Source organism: Dipodomys ordii, unplaced genomic scaffold, assembly GCF_000151885.1.
Source record: "Dipodomys ordii isolate 6190 unplaced genomic scaffold, Dord_2.0 Scaffold31, whole genome shotgun sequence".
NCBI lineage: Eukaryota > Metazoa > Chordata > Mammalia > Rodentia > Heteromyidae > Dipodomys > Dipodomys ordii.
The window spans coordinates 2,327,964-2,343,729 of NW_012267247.1; the positions used below are offsets into that span (position 1 = coordinate 2,327,964).

General features: G+C 47.9%; 1 protein-coding gene across 4 annotated transcripts in view; it reads right to left on the reverse strand.

The window, feature by feature from the left end:
* The window catches only part of Adap2 (ArfGAP with dual PH domains 2), a 25,094-nt gene extending 15,385 nt beyond the window's left edge, over positions 1–9,709 (reverse strand). For all 4 annotated transcript variants that reach the window (XM_013016380.1, XM_013016382.1, XM_013016381.1 and 1 more), the window contains exons 1-5: positions 9,551–9,709; positions 8,778–8,908; positions 7,048–7,139; positions 4,254–4,333; positions 2,091–2,203 (exon numbers count right to left, since the gene is read on the reverse strand). In XM_013016380.1, the coding sequence (XP_012871834.1) occupies positions 2,091–2,203; positions 4,254–4,333; positions 7,048–7,139; positions 8,778–8,908; positions 9,551–9,644 (510 nt within the window). In that variant the 5' untranslated portion in view covers positions 9,645–9,709. The remainder of the gene's footprint in view (positions 1–2,090; positions 2,204–4,253; positions 4,334–7,047; positions 7,140–8,777; positions 8,909–9,550) is intronic.
* Positions 9,710–15,766: the final 6,057 nt, after the last annotated feature.

The window sequence follows — 15,766 nt, forward strand, 5'->3', positions numbered from 1 at the left end:
GCTCAAGTGGTAGAGCGCTCGCCTTGAGCTGAAGAGCTGAGGGACAGCGCCCAGGCCCAGAGTTCAAGCCCCACGACCGACAAAAAAAAAAAAACCAAACAACTGTAATTAGGAACATATATGCAAAAATGTAACTGAAGTATTAAAATGAGCACTAAAAAACTTTTGTGTCAGTCCTGGGACTTGAACTCAGGACCTTGGGCACTGTCCCTGAGCTTCTTTTTGCTCAAGGCTAGCATTCTGCCACTTAAGCCATAGCTCCACTTCTGGTTTTCTACTGGTTAATTGGAGATAAGAGACTCATAGTCAGCCGGGTGCTGGTGGCTCACGCCTGTAATCCTAGCTACTCAGGAGGCTGAGATCTGAGGATCGCGGTTCAAATCCAGCCTGGGCAGGGGAGTCCGTGAGACTCCTATCTCCAATAAACCACCAGAAAACCGGAAGTGGCGCTGTAGCTCAAGTGGTAGAGCACCCCCCTTGAGCTGAAGAGCTGAGGGACAGCGCCCAGGCCAAGAGTTCAAGCACCACGACCGACAAAAAAAAATAAAATAAAAAAGAGACTCATAGTCTTTCTTGTCTGGCCTGGCTTCAAATTGCAATCCTCAGATCTCAGCCTTCTGAGTAGCTAGGATTGTAAGCATGAGCTACCAGCAGCACAGTGAGTACCATAATTATTATGAGAAAATTAACAATGCAAAACAATTTAATAACCATCATGTTGCACTGTTCAGTGTTGAAGTGAATATGAGAAAAAGCTAACTCCTCTCCATTATTGATGGAAATAAGTATTGGTACAACCATAGTGGTACCAGTCAGTGGGATAAGTTGGCCTTTTCCAGTAAATTGAAGATGTACACAGCTGTGACCCTGCATTTCCATTTTAAAGTCTTCACTGTGACCTGAAGAAACTTTCACATATGTGTGCGAGGGGCAAAAACTGTTACACTGCTCACAGTGGCAAAAGTAATCTCAATATGAATCTAGTCAACTGGGTGTGGTAATTACACCTGTAATCCAAGTACTTAAGAGAATGAGGTAGAGGGGCTGGGAAGGTGGCTCAGTGGTAGAGTGCTTGCCTTGCATGCATGAGACCCTGGGTTCTATTCCTCAGCACCACAATAGCAGAAAAAGCTGGAAGTGGCGCTGTGGCTCAAGTGGTAGAGCGCTAGCCTTGAGCTGAAGAGCTGAGGGACAGCGCCCAGACCCAGAGTTCAGGCCCTACGACTGGACCCCCCCCCCAAAAAAAAATCAGAAATCTCATCAGACTCTTATCTTGATGTCTAATAGACTATTCAACACATGCCCAGACAGGGCCAAGATCAGGGCTCGTGGCTGAGTGATTTGTGCACCATATGAAAATCTAGGTGAGAGCTATAATCTAGGATTTTGCTTATTGGAACTGGGGCCCTGAGCTACATCCTTTCACATGGCCATCTTTCTCTAACTGACCACCCACATACTTCCTTCCTAGTATTTACTCAGTCCTCTGCCCATCACTAGATAGTCCTTTACTGACCATCTGTGGAGCCCCCTGGCCCTTAACTCTTCACCCCTTTATTTTACGTCATGTAATTTACTGCCACCTGTTATGTATTGGTGCAATATCCTTCTACTGTGGGAATGAGAGTTTTGTTTTGATCCACTGCAGTGTTCCCTAGTGCTTAGAAGTAGGTGAACAGATGAACTAAAATCATGAAATCATCAGACTTAAACATAGCCCAGTAGCTCATACCATGTTATGCACACCATAGCCCCCGTTACTCAGGAAGATGAGGCAGGTTTGCTTGAGCCCTTGAGTTCAAGACCATTCAGGCAACATAGTGAGGACCCCCAACTCCTAAAACAAAGGGGAATAAACCCTCCAAAACATGGGCCAGGCTAAGCTGATTCCACATGATCACAGTGTGGCTTTTAGTGGATTAGGCTGACTGTAGATCAAAGGAAAAGGAAGAGAAGGCTGTCCTGTCATGGGCTGAAATTGTCAATAAGACAATGTAAATTGTCTTCATTTACAAGAAAGCCTCAGCATGAGCAGCCATTTGACTAAGCCCAGTGTTTGAGAAATAAGCACTCTCCTTCTGGCTTCTTACCTCTTCCTTGGTGTAGTACTTCAGGAGGCCTTCTCTTGCCAGAAGGACAAACCTCCTCCTCAGGAACTGAGCATTGTCCCTTCCCCGCTTCCACAGGATTCCTTCACGGTTACCTTCAACCACCCAGGACAACAAGGAGTGAACACACATAACCTCAGATGAGTACTCAGCCAATGAACTACTTGGGGCCTTGGGAGAGGAAAGAGCCCTCTGTCTGTTGCCCAAACTTGGCTATTACAGCTGCATGACCCAAGGATCCTGTCTGAAGCCAACTCTGTGATACCTTATTTCAGCCTGACTTCTCCCACTGTGCAAGATCTTTCTTCCTTGGTCTCATTACAAGACACAAAAAGCTCTTAAAAAGGCTAAATCCTGCTGGGCACTTATGGCTCATGCCTGCAATCTTAGCTACTTAGGAAGCTGAACTCTGAGGATCTTAGTTCAAAGCCAGCTGAGGCAGGAAAGTCCGTGAGACTCTTATCTCCAATTAATCATAGAAAAAGCTGGAAGTGGCACTCTGGCTCAAGTGGTAGCCTTGAGCCAAAGGAGCCCAGGGACAGCGCCCAGGCCCAGAGTTCAAGCCCCATGACCAGCAAAAAAAAATTTTAAAGAAAGAAAGAAGGAAGGAAAGAGAGGAAAGAAAGAAAGAAAGAGGAAGGAAGGAAGGAAGGAAGGAAGGAAGGAAGGAAGGAAGGAAGGAAAAAGAAGAGTTCCATGGCTCATGTTTATAAATGTAAATACTCAGGGAGCAGAGACAAGAAGGTTGTGGTTCAAGACCAACCTAGGCAAAAAGTTAATGAGAACCTATTTCAAAGAACAAGCTGGGTGTGATTATCACACTTGTAATCCCAGCTATGTGGGAGGCAGAGGTAGGAGGATCAAAACCTGAAACCATCTTGACAAAAGCATGAGACCCTATCTAGAAAAAACTAACTAAAGGCAAAAGGGTCTGTAGTCATGACTTGAGAGATAGACCCCTGGCCTAGAAAGCTCAAAGCCTTGCTAAATCATAAGAAACTGGACTTATCCTCAAAGAGTTCTAAATGTATATAATCCTACCCAACTTCACATCGACACCAGACTACTGAAAGTTTGGAAATTAAGCTGAGCAAGCACTGGTGACTCGTGTCTGTAATCCTAGCTACTCAGAAGGCTGAGATCTAAGGATCACTGTTTGAAGCCAGCCCAGGAAGACTCCAATTAACCAGCAAAAAGCCAGAATTGGAGCTGTGGCTCAAGTGGTAGAGCACTAGCCCTGAGCAAGAAAGCTCAATGACAGCATCCAGGCCCCAAGTTCAAGTCCCAGGACCAGCACACCACACACACACACACACACACACACACACACACACACACACACTTTTGGGAATAAATAGCCTTGGGGCAACTGCTGGCTTAAAGAACGATTTGAGCCCCTCATAGCCAAGAGAATTGAGTATTGGCTGGCTCTGGTTCTGTGCCTCTTGTTCTCTGGGTCAGTGTCAGCTTGGATTCAGGTCAGTGAGGTGAAATGCACTATTGACTTGTTCATGAAGCCGTGCCCCACTCAGGGCAAAAAGGGAGATAGAAATCCAGCCTCTGCCGGGCGCTGGTGGCTCACGCCTGTAATCCTAGCTACTCAGGAGGCTGAGATCTGAGGATCATGGTTCAAAGCCAGCCCGGGCAGGAGAGACCATGAGACTCCTATCTCCAATAAACTACCAGAAAACCGGAAGTGGCGCTGTAGCTCAAGTGGTAGAGTGCTCGCCTTGAGCTGAAGAGCTGAGGGACAGCGCCCAGGCCCAGAGTTCAGGCCCCACGACCGACAAAAAGAAAAAAAGAAATCCAGCCTCTTCCTCACCAAGCCCAGAGCTGCTCCTGGACCTACATTAGCAAGGAGCAGAGATGTTGTTCTAATTGGTCTGCCAGTGGGAGAGGACTCTCAGTTCACACTAGGACTCATTGAAGCCCTGTTAGGACTTGGCACCCATGTGCTTCTCTGCAGTCAGACCACACGTGTGCATGGACCCGAGGTTCCCAGGCAGAGGAAACCCACACCTTGACTTCTGAGGGTGGAGCCAAGGCAGCAGGCATCTCTTGGGTGAAACTTTCTCCTTACTTCATGTATTTGCTCTCTAGAGCTCATTAGAACAGAAATATCAAAAGATAAGAAAATAACTTTACCTGAACTGGAGACGGTTTTCCCATCAGCCATGAACTCCTGTCTCTCATACTTAGCTCGAATCCACTGTTCCTTTAAGACCCTAATAAGAAAGGTGCTTTGGTTAGCTTTGTGTCTGCTGAAGTGTCTTCCTACAGCTGAGGGCAGGCACATCATAATAGCTGCCTGCTGCTGCCAGGTGGGGAGGGGGAAGCCTCAGGACTGTTTACATTGGATGATGGGTAGTTCTCTATCTTGGGGAGCTGTTCTGGGCTTTGTAGAATGTGAAACTGTATGTCTGGTCTCTTTACTAGTTCTCAGTAACACCCACAATCCAGGAGTAATATTCAGACTATCACACATTACCAAATACCTCCTATAAGGAAGTTGTATTTTTTGTCCCCGTGGATCCTCTGAGAATCCTGGATTATTCCAACACCAGGCTTAGCCTCCTAGGTCAGTATGGAAGAACCCTGGATGCCTACCCCACTTCCTCCTACTGTATATTCAAGCTTGAGCTATGACAGTCCAAGAGACTCTTCCTGAGCCAGCTCATGAACCCAGGCACTGGGGCCTGGCTACCTGGGATGTGATATATTCTATCAATGATCCATTGTGTGACCAAGAGCTAGTTACTTCACTCCTTCAAATTTTGGAAACACAACAGTAACATTGTAGCAGCCTACACCACAGTGCTTGAGAGATTTTGATGCATGTAAAGAGCCTAGCACTGTGTACATGTTTAATGCCATCTCAGTCAAGTGACTCCTGAAGAAAAACCATTAAACCAAGAGCAGACTTATTTTAATTGTACCTTTCCCAGGTACATGTTCCAAGGCTTACATGCCCTTACTCCCTAAGCAAAAGAATGACCAAGAGTGGAGTATTTGGCCAAAACTGGTCATCTAGAGGTCTGATCTTCCCTGGGCTCTATGAGCTGAAAGGACTAAATCTGAAACAGAGATTGACTAGAAGCCATTCCCAGGGATCCTGCTGGGAAGTTTGGTTGTAGATTGGTGCCTGGAAGTGACCTTGTTGGCAGTAGCAGGAAGAAAGTCTGGCAAGGATGAAATATGCAGGGCTGGGAGCCAGAGAGTAAGACCTGATGATGTTTGAATCCTGGCTTGATTCTTCCTGAGGGTGATTCCTCCTCTATCCTTTGATGGTCTGGTTCCCCAGAACCCATAAATTCTCCTTTTACCTAAGCCAGCTTAAATTATCTATCTATCTGTCTGTCTGTCTGTCTGTCTGTCTATCTATCTATCTATCTATCATCTATCAATTTATCTATCTACCCATCCATCCATCTTCAGCAGTAGTGGGGTTTGAATTCAGGACCTTGTGCTTGCTAGACAGGTATTCAACCACTTAGGCCGCATCTTTAGCCCTTTTTCATTGGTTACTTCTTGAATAGGGTCTTGATATTTTTGCCCAGGACAGCCTCATCCATGATCCTTCTATTTATGTCTCCCCTTTAGATGATTGGTGTGAGACATTTTTGCACCCAATTTTTTTTAATTGGTTGAGATAGCCATGTCGATTCCTCAGTACCACATAAGCCAAAAAAGCCAGAAGTGGTGCTGTGGTTCAAGTGGTAGAGCGCTAGCCTTGAGCTGAAGAGCTGAGAGACAGTGCCCAGGCCCAGAGTTCAGGCCTCACAACCGACAATAAATAAATTAATTAAATTTAATTTTTTTAAATGTGTAAAGAATCTTTCCAGATCTAAGGCTGGTGGCTAATATCTATAATCCTAGCTACTCAGGAAGCTGAGATGTAATATCTATAATCCTAGCTACTCAGGAAGCTGAGATGTGAGGATTCCTGTTCAAGGCCAGCCCTGGCAGAAAAGATCTTGAGATTGCATCACCAATTAACCAACAAAAATCCAGAAGTGGAGGTATGGATCAAGTGGTACAGCCACCAGTCTTGAACAAAAGAAAGCCAAGAATGTGAAGCCCTGAGTTTAAGCCCTAGTACCTCCCCTCCTCCCCCCAGAACAAACAACAAACAAGCAAACAAACAAAAATCCCTGGTCTTCTGCATGCAAAACGGTGCTTTCCCTCCCACTCCACATTCTACCAATAGCTTTTGGGGATGTCTACATGTTAAGAAATTATAGAACTTCCGGGTCTAGTTATAAAGTTTGTATACTGTCCCTAAGGTTATGACCAGGGATCTGCAGCTCAGGTGAGACTGCTTTCCAAGACAACCTGAGCCTGGTGGATCAGCTCTAAACCAACATTCAGAAACTGACCTGACTCACCTACCAGTGTTTCTGTCCTCTCCAGGCTATGAGAACATTAGAGGCAGGAGGACAGATCTTTGAGAAAACCCTTCAGTTCACAGATATGCAAACTGAGATCCAGAGAGGGGAAGGGACTCCAGGACAAGAGAGATAGAGGCTGTGTCTTCCACAACTGTACCAAATGCTTTCTTGAATCTGTTGATAAGGCCACAGAAAAGCCCACACTAGACAAAGGCCGTAGGAATAAGAGGTGAAAAGCCCACACTAGACAAAGGCCGTAGGAATAAGAGGTGAATAGGGAACCAGGAAAACCCCTCACCCAGCTTTTAAACAATCAGGCACTTGGTCTGGGATCAGGCTTCGTGGTAGAGTGCTTGCCTAGCATGCATGAAGCTGTGGGTTGATTCCTCAGTACCACATAGGCAGAAAAAGCCAGAAGTGGCGCTATGGCTCAAGTGGTAAAGTGCTAGCTAGCCTTGAGCAAAAGAAGCTCAGGGACAGTGCCCAGGCCCTGAGTTCAAGCCTCATGGCTGACAGGAAAAAAACAAACAAAAAAAGAATCAGGCACTTACAGGCAGTCATTGGCCTGGGGGATGTAGTAGAAAGCTGGAACTCTGGCTTCGAACTTGGCTTTCACACGGAGGTTCCCATTGTGGGTCATAAACTGCAAGACAACAGCAATTTGGGGTAATATTAAAATTCAAACGAAATAAAAGTGAAATGAAACTATGATCTACCCAGAAGGCCATGTGCTCACCAGCATGGAAGCTGGGTCAGGAGAAACTGCCTCCAGAATGACACTCTTCACCTTGGGAAGTCCCAGGCTGGAACATTACCCATGCTCCTATAGGAACAGTGCTTTATCATTCTCACACATCAGCTCATTGGAGCCTCTCCACCATTTAACATTACCATCTGCATTTGTGAGATGAGGAAACAGAGGCTCATAAAGGTTAGGAGGTTTGCACAGACAACACAGCAAGTGAGCAGCAAGTTAGGATTTGAACCTAGAGCCATCGGACTCCAAAACTCATGCTCTTTCTCCTACTCCCTTAACAGACAGCCAAGATCCTTGCCACCCTGAAAGTGTACAGGAGATCCAGGTAGTAAGGGAGAAAGAAGCAGCTGCTGGCCCCATAGAGTATAGAGCCAAGAAGAATCACTGGTCACACATGAGGCCAAGGGGCTGATATGACTTGTGTAAGATGTGACATTACACCTGGCAGTAACATATCTGAGGTATGGGCAGGATTGGGAATAAACTCCAGGGTTGCAATTTTCATCCCTTGGGCACAGTGAATTCTACTCTGCTCTTCCCAAGGGGAGGCAGAGTGCTAGGATGTGGCATATGATATGCACCAACTTTGAACCCCAACTGTGTAGGGTCCATGTTCTAACTCTGCCATTAATGTGATGAGTGACCCTTGGAAGCTAATGTGTACAAAGGATTCAAGGGAGGAAAAGGAAGTGTCACACAGCACAAATAAAAACCCTTCAGGCAGGTAGGGAGGTGGATGGGCTGGTTAGCTCCATGGCTGTTTCCTCTCCCAATGGAACGTTATGCTTCACAGGGGCAGCCATTGTATCTTATCCCTACTCTTTCTCAGCACCTGGCATATAAGACCTTGTGTGTAGACTGAACAAGCAAATCATCCAGAAGTGTCTGCTATGGAGTTGGTGCTCAGTGATGTCACTGGCTTCTCTAGTCCAGAAAAGCACAATGTACAACTGCCTGCTCTCTGAAGGTTTTCTGCCCCAAATGATAAGATTGTGTTAGGATCACCATGGGGGAGCAGGAGCTTCTTCTAGATGTCCACAGGCAGGACAGCAGAGGGGGCCTGCCTGCTTCCTGGCTGCCGGGAGGAACAAGAGTTGTAGATTATGAATCAGAATGTTTCTTTTCCATCCGTCCAGGAGAGCAACGATCAATTGACTGCTTACATTGTGTCTAGGCTGAACCTGCATTTTAACCCTAACAGCAGCCCACGGACATCCATAATACGGATGTGGAAACAAGGTGTCCAGTTAGAATTAAGCAAACGAAATAAAAGTGAAATGAGGCGTAGCCCTTGCCTGGCAGATGCTCTACCTCTACCCATGGAAGCTTGTCAGTGAGCCAACCATGATGACTCTGGATTGGAACTCAGCGTCTCTGTCTAAGCTGCCATCTGCTGGGTTGTGTTTTTCTCTCCTTTGCCACTGCCCCTCTCTGGATTTTCCTCCCCTGTGGAATTGGAGCACCTTCCCTGAGCTTGCATCTCAGCTCTTGGGTTCCAAGCTCTCCACATGCGCTCCTACCTACCTCTACAATACTGTCATCCCAGAAGTCAAGTCTCACGGATTTCACCTTGCTGACGTCGGGGAAGTTGCGGTGTACGCCCGAGCAGTGGAGACAGATGAAGATGCCCAGTTTGTACGAGGCCCAGTCAGGATCTGCAGGGCGGGAGCGCATGGCAGCGGATGGCAGCGGGAAGGGGACTGGGGACCCTGGGATAGGCAGGGCCCCCGACAGTTTGGATCCCAGGGCCATGGGGAGTGGAAATCCCGCCCCCCCCGCCATGACCTCCCCACCTTGCACAACGAAGTTGACTGCAGGAAACTTCTGGTAGCTTAGGACGTGGAAGCCACAGGACTGAGGGGGAACCGAGAGAAGAGGGAGGGAGGGAGGGAGGGACCCGCTGGGGGGGGGTGTGGGCAAGGAGCCACGTAAGTGGGGAGGTCTGAATCAAGACCCTCCCAATGTCTTTGGGGTCAGTGTGCTGGAGTGGGGAGCCGAGGAGGGGGCGGGGCGGGGTCCTTCGGAGGGTCGGGGTTCGGGGTCTGGACCGCAGGGGTGTGGGAAGTGCGGTAGTCCCAGCCTGGCTGAGAGTCTGGTGGGGGAAGTGAACAGGACACCCGGCTCCCAGACCTGGCCTTGGGGTCTCGGGGTCAGTGAGTGAGGGTGCGGTTCAGGATGTAAATGCGCGGAGTCCCAGCACGAGTGGGTCCCGCAAGGACGCTCCCGGGGAGGAGTGCGGAGGACCCGGGCCGTGGTGGCGCCCAGGGCTGCACCTGTCCCGCTCCCCGCGTCCTTACCCGCCGCCCCGCAGTCGGCGCAGTACGCATTGCCAGTGCCTGCCGCCTGCAGCAGCTCCAGCAGTCGCTTCTTGTTCCGCTCCCGGTCGCCCATGGCCGGCCCGGTGGGCTCAGCGGGGCTTAGCCCGGCTGCCTCCTGGCCGGTGGCCACCCATAGCCGTGCGCTTTCCCGACTAGGCAGAAGGGCCCAGCCGCTGGCGCCGCCTTCCTGGCGCTGGCTGAGGCAAGCCCCGCCCCCACTCCCGCCACGCCCCCCGGCTCTCTCCGCCCAACCACTAACCGCGCCCCCTATGGACTCTAGTTCCGCCCCCGGGCCCCTAGCCACGCCCCTATTCCCCTCTGCCACGCCTCCAGCCTCTCCGCCCAGCTACTGGGCACGCCCCCACGACCCCTTGCTCCTCTCCCAGGACATCTTGCTACGCCCCCAGGATCCCCGACCCTTCGCCATCCTCAGCAAGGCCTATCCCTCAGTCCACTGGTGGAAAGTACCGCAGCGTGTGATATCAAATCCTGATCTGGAGCCTGGCGCCAGGAGCTCACGCCTGTAATCCTGGCTCCTCAAGAGGCTGAGATCTGAGCAAAAAGGTTCAAAGCCAGCCTGAGCAGGAAAGTCCAGTAAGACGCTTAACTCCAGGGGCTGGGAAGGTGGCTCAGTGGTAGAGCGCTTGCCTTGCATGCATGAGGCCCTGGGTTCCATTCCTCAGCACCACATAAGCAAAAAGAAACAAGCTGGAAGTGGCGCTGTGGCTGAAGTGGTAGAGCGCTAGCCTTGAGCTGAAGAGCTGAGGGACAGCGCCCAGGCCCAGAGTTCAGGCCTCACTACCGGACCCCCCCCCCAAAAAAAAGAGTCTTATCTCCAATCAAGCGCCAAAAACTCAGAAGTAGAAGGAGGTATGGATCAAGAGGTAGAGTGCGAGCCTTGAGGAGGAAAAAAAGCTCAGCAACAGTGCCTAAGTCTTGAGTTCAAGCTCCAGGACTGGCACCAAAATAAATAATCCTGGTGTTCCATTTGCTAGCTGCAAGAACAACCTATTCAGAGTCCAGTTTTCAAGGAGGCAGGACATGTCCACATCTCTGTTTCTTGGGAAAATTAAACAGGTGCTAACTTCTGTTAAAGCCTTCTTCTGGTGTATATAGATATCCAAATGCCGCTTCCCCCAAAAGCCTTCCTTGCTACCCCTTCTCCAGCAATCTTTCCAGACCCTAGTCTACTCCTTGGTAGAATCCAAGAATCCTTTTTGGCCCTGAGTACTTTTATTCACCTGGCATCACCATAGTAACATACATTTGCGTTAATTCCACCCTCTGCCTCCAAGCATACACCACAACTTTCATTCTAGAGTTCCAAGCCAGCGGTGTTTATCCCTAGATCCTTCACAGCTTCTAGAAAGAGCACCTGGATATTTTTACAAGCCCAAAAAATGTTGCATGACCGTGTTCACCAGGAAGTGAGCCAAAGTGGCCACAGCTGGGAACTTATTGTGACATTCCATTACCATGAAGCAGGCAAGGATTAGGTGTTGAACTTCTTTAGTCCCTTTCCCTTCTTAATATTGGTGTGGGTTAATACTGGGTTTGAACTCAGGGACTGAGCACTATCCTTTAGCTTTTTTTTTAACCTGTGTGTTCACACACACACATGTGTGCTTGCACACGCACACGCATAGACACCAGGTCTGGGGCTTCAACTCAGGGCCTAGGCACTGTTGCTGTGCTTTTGTGCTCAAGGGTAGTGCTCTTCCACTTGAGCTGCAACTCTATTTCCAGCTTTTGGTGTTTACTTAGAGGTATGAGTCTTGTGGGCTTTCCTGCATGGACTGGCTTCAAATCTTGGTCCTCAGGTTCCACCCTCCTGAAGAGTTAGGATTACAGACATGAGTGAGCCACAGGTGCCTGGCAATGTTCCTTAGCTGTTCAAGCCTGGCACTCTACCTTTTTGAGGCACCATTCAATTTCGGCTTTTTAAGATGTATATATAAGTAATTGGATATAAGAGTCTCATAGACTTTTCTGCCCAGGCTAACTTCAAATCTCAATTCTCAGATCTCAGCCTACTGAGTATTATAGGTGTGAGCCACGGGCACCCAGCTTGCCTTCCCTTCTTGACACCATTCTCAGTGACTCCTGGCACATACATACTTGTCATCTCTTGAGCATCTGCCATATAAACATGGCTTAATGGTCATGATATTAGATTTCTATCCTGATGGACTGAGCTGATGTTCTAACAACCTGCCCATGTTCACTCACACACACACACACACACACACACACACACACACGATCACACTATACCACACCATGATATAATGGAATGAATCCAAGATGCCATGCATTCACAATTTGGATAGTGGCTCCATCACTTCCTAGCTGTTTGTTCTAGGACAAGTTCCTTCACTCTTCTGAGCCTAGACTCAGTTCTACCTAATAGGGTCATTGAAATGGCATGCAAGGCCCTCAAAACACAGTGGTCCCTTTGCTTCTCCTGCCCCTCAGCTTAGCACATGGGATTTCATCTGGAATGCTGTGTGTCATTTCTCATCAACTCAGCATGGAGGAGGTCAAGCCACCAAGCCCAGAGGAGGGAGGGGAACATTCCTGAGAACAAGCCTCCACAGGGGTCTTGACCATGTATGTCTTGTATGTCTTGGGGGGTGGGGAGGTATGAGGCCTAGCCCGGGAGCAGCCACTGGGGAAGCAGCAATTTAGCCAGTTGGGGTCAAGGGCAAGAGGCTGTTTACTAAATGAGCCCAGAGATGATTCATTTCCGCTGCTTTTAATGAAAAGGGGGACAGAAATAAATCTCCCAGGAGGAAGATGGGAAAGGCAGCCTAAGGTATGAAGGCAAAGGGAGGGGGAGGGGAAAAAAGAGGGGACAAGCAGAGGACTCTTCTCTGTCCATTATCCATGCAAAGTTGTGAGCATGATCCTGGTTTTTCAGACTCTAGCCATCTCCAGTCTATGCTCCTTGGCTTCTCTGAGTTGCTCTCTTCTGGTGCTTTGACTCTGTCTCCTCCCCAGAGGCTTCACAAAGCCACCCAGAAAATGCAGCATCTTGTTCCCAGAAAGGTTGAAAGGTCCCTTTAGTTTCCCCTCTTCCTTGCCTGATTTTTGGAGGTTTCAGTTTAACAGGAATCTAAGCCTTACGATAGAATTTCAGGCATCCTCAGAGGGAGAAAATATAGTAAGTTCTCTGGTACTCTCTGATAGATTTCTTTCCTTCCTTCCTTTATTCTGAGCTAGAAAGAGGAATGATTGTTAACACTGAGAGTTCTGCAGGTAACTCCATACATGGATGGGTTTAAGGTTCATGATCCCCTGGAGGACAGCAGGCAGAAGGCCAGTTTTCAGAAGAGAAGGCTGAACCTCAGAAGTCACGTAGTCAAAAAAGGAGAACAGGGGACTAAATTATATCTCCTGTCTCTGGGTCCCAAGGTATTTAATCAGATCCTCTCTGTTTCTGTTTGGTCCTCTCATGCTAGATTTTTTTTGTTTACTTCCATTAGTGTGTGTGTGTGTGTGTGTGTGTGTGTGTGTGTGTGTGTAAAGTGAGGAATTGATTATATACATTGTGAAATAATTATCACAATCAAGTAACACATCTATTGCCACCAGCACCCAGCCTTGTTTATCTTGTAACTGAAAACTTCCATCTTTTGTTTTCTTTATTTTTTTAAAATTTTTCTTAAGAAGGAAGGAAGGAAAGATAGAGGAAGGAAGTTAGGGAGGAAGGAAGGGAGGAAGGTAGAAAGGAAGGAAGGAAGAAAAAGAAATGCACAGAATTTCCTGAAGTCTTTGTGGATGCTCTAATGTTGGGCTAGGTGCTCTTCTTGGATCCTCTGCAGACTCAGGGCAGTGGAACATCTGTGGGAATATCTTTTTTATTATTGTTGTTGGTTGTGGGGCCTGAACTCTGGGCCTGGGCACTGTCCCTTAGCTCTTCAGCTCAAGGCTAGCACTCTACCACTTGAGCCACAGCACCACTTCTGGCTTTTTCTACTTATGTGGTGCTGAAGAACTGAATCCAGGGCCTCATGCATGCAAGGCAAACACTCTACCACTGAACCACCTTCCCAGCCCCATACATCCTTTATTTTCATTATGTCAAAAACATTTCATCATCCTTTTGTAGCCCACTCACTTTGTAGCTCACTCCTGGGTATAGGATAAAAAAAAATCTGAGGGCTGGGAAGGTGGCTCAGTGGTAGAGTGCTTGCTTTGCATGCCTGAGGCTCTGGGTTCGATTCCTTAGCACCACATAAGCAAAAAATGAAAAAAGCCAGAAGTGGTACTGTGGCTCAAATGGTAGAGCTCTAGCCTTGAGCTGAAGAGCTGAGGGACAGCGCCCAGGCCCAGAGTTCAGGCCCCAAGACCGGATCCAAAAAAATAAAAATAAAAAGAATAAAAATCTGAGCTCATTTTCTGTGTTCAGAAGCCAGAAGCTGGTCACCAGCTAGCGACATGGCTCAAATAAGTCATGAGTTCAGTCCCCAGTACTGAAGCGAATGAATTGGAATGAATGAATGAAAAGCTGCACTAGGACCCAAAGGAGGATATTCTTAGGGTAGGAGGAAGACACATAAGTAAAGGAACAAAGGGTGAACAAATTCAGCAGTGGTACTCACTAGATACCATGTTGAAAATGACCTATACAACTCGTGGGTGGGGATGGAAGGGAAAAACTGGGAGAGAACAAGGGAAGGGGTGACATTGTCCAAAAAGAAATGTACTCATTACCTTACTTATGAAACAATAACCCCTCTGTACATCACCTTTATAATAACAATAAAACAGATTTAATAATAATAATAAAAGAAGTTGCTCCCAAGGGAAGAGGCTGTCACTCTTCAGGGAGATTCTGAGCATGGTGGTCCAGCCTTGAGGGTCAGGGTGAGTTGAGGCAGCCTCTCTAGGGTGTTTGATCCAGACAACAGCAGTTGGGTGAGGGAGAAGCCGAGGCCCTAGAACAGAATGTCCTCTGTAAATAAAGCTCCCAGTGGCCCTCAGCGCACAAACATCCACCCCAACCACTGCTCAGCCAAGTGGAGTTGAACCACAGCAAGGCTGGAAGAAAGCCTTCAAGCACATTCCCAGGGACAGGCTCAGGATCCCTAGGGAAGAGAGCATGACCCTTTTGTCAATTTAAATAATTATGTTTATTAGTTTTAGACTTAAAAAAACAATAGTTCTAGAGAATTTGGAAAACACAGCACTGAAAAAAGAAAATACAGCACCCCGTGAGGGCCTTCATTTCTCCAGGGACCACAGCAGGCCAGGTGCAAAGGATTCCACTTGTTCTTTGTCACAACACCAACAAACTTTATGCCCATTTTACAGATGAGATAACTGTGGATCAAAGAGGTGTAGACACATTCATCTGTGGTCACATAGCTGACATGCTGAGTGATGCCTGCTCCTGAAGCTAGTCGATCCCAGTTTGCCTCGGGCCCTTCTTACCAACACATTAGGTTGAACCATATGAATAAACCAGACATGATAGCAATGTCATGCAATTCCAACCTATGTTTTAAATAGCCCTGATACAAACATCATTAATATTTCTGTAGGGCTGAGGAAATGCATTAGTGTTAAGTGCCTGCCTAACACATGCGAGGCCTTAAGTTCAACCCCTAGTACTGCTATTACTGCTCTGTGTGTGTGTGTGTGTGTGTGTGTGTGTAAGAAACAGGAGGCAGGGCCAGGCGCCGGTGGCTCACGCCTGTAATCCTAGCTACTCAGGAGGCTGAGATCTGAGGATCTCGGTTCAAAACCAGCCAGGGCAGGAAAGTCCATGAGACTCTTATCTCCAATAAACCACTAGAAAACCAGAAGTGGTGCTGTGGCTCAAACGGTAGAGTGCTCACCTTGAGCTGAAGAGTGCAGGGACAGTGCCCAGGCCCAGAGTTCAAGCCTCATGACCAACAAAAAGAAAAAAAGGAAAGAAATGGGAAGCAGGAATGAAAGACAGTTGGCAATCAGTCAGGCAAGCAGCCACGCAGAAGAATCACATTGAATTTACCTACATACTTCTATGTTGACTGTTACTTTATCTTCCACAACAGGGAGCAGCTGAAAACCGAAGGGACACTTTAGGACAACACTGTCAAAAAATTTGCTCACCAGCCGGGCGCTGGTGGCTCACGCCTGTAATCCTAGCTACTCAGGAGGCTGAGATCTGAGGATCGAGGTTCAAAGCCAGCCCGGGCAGGAAAGACC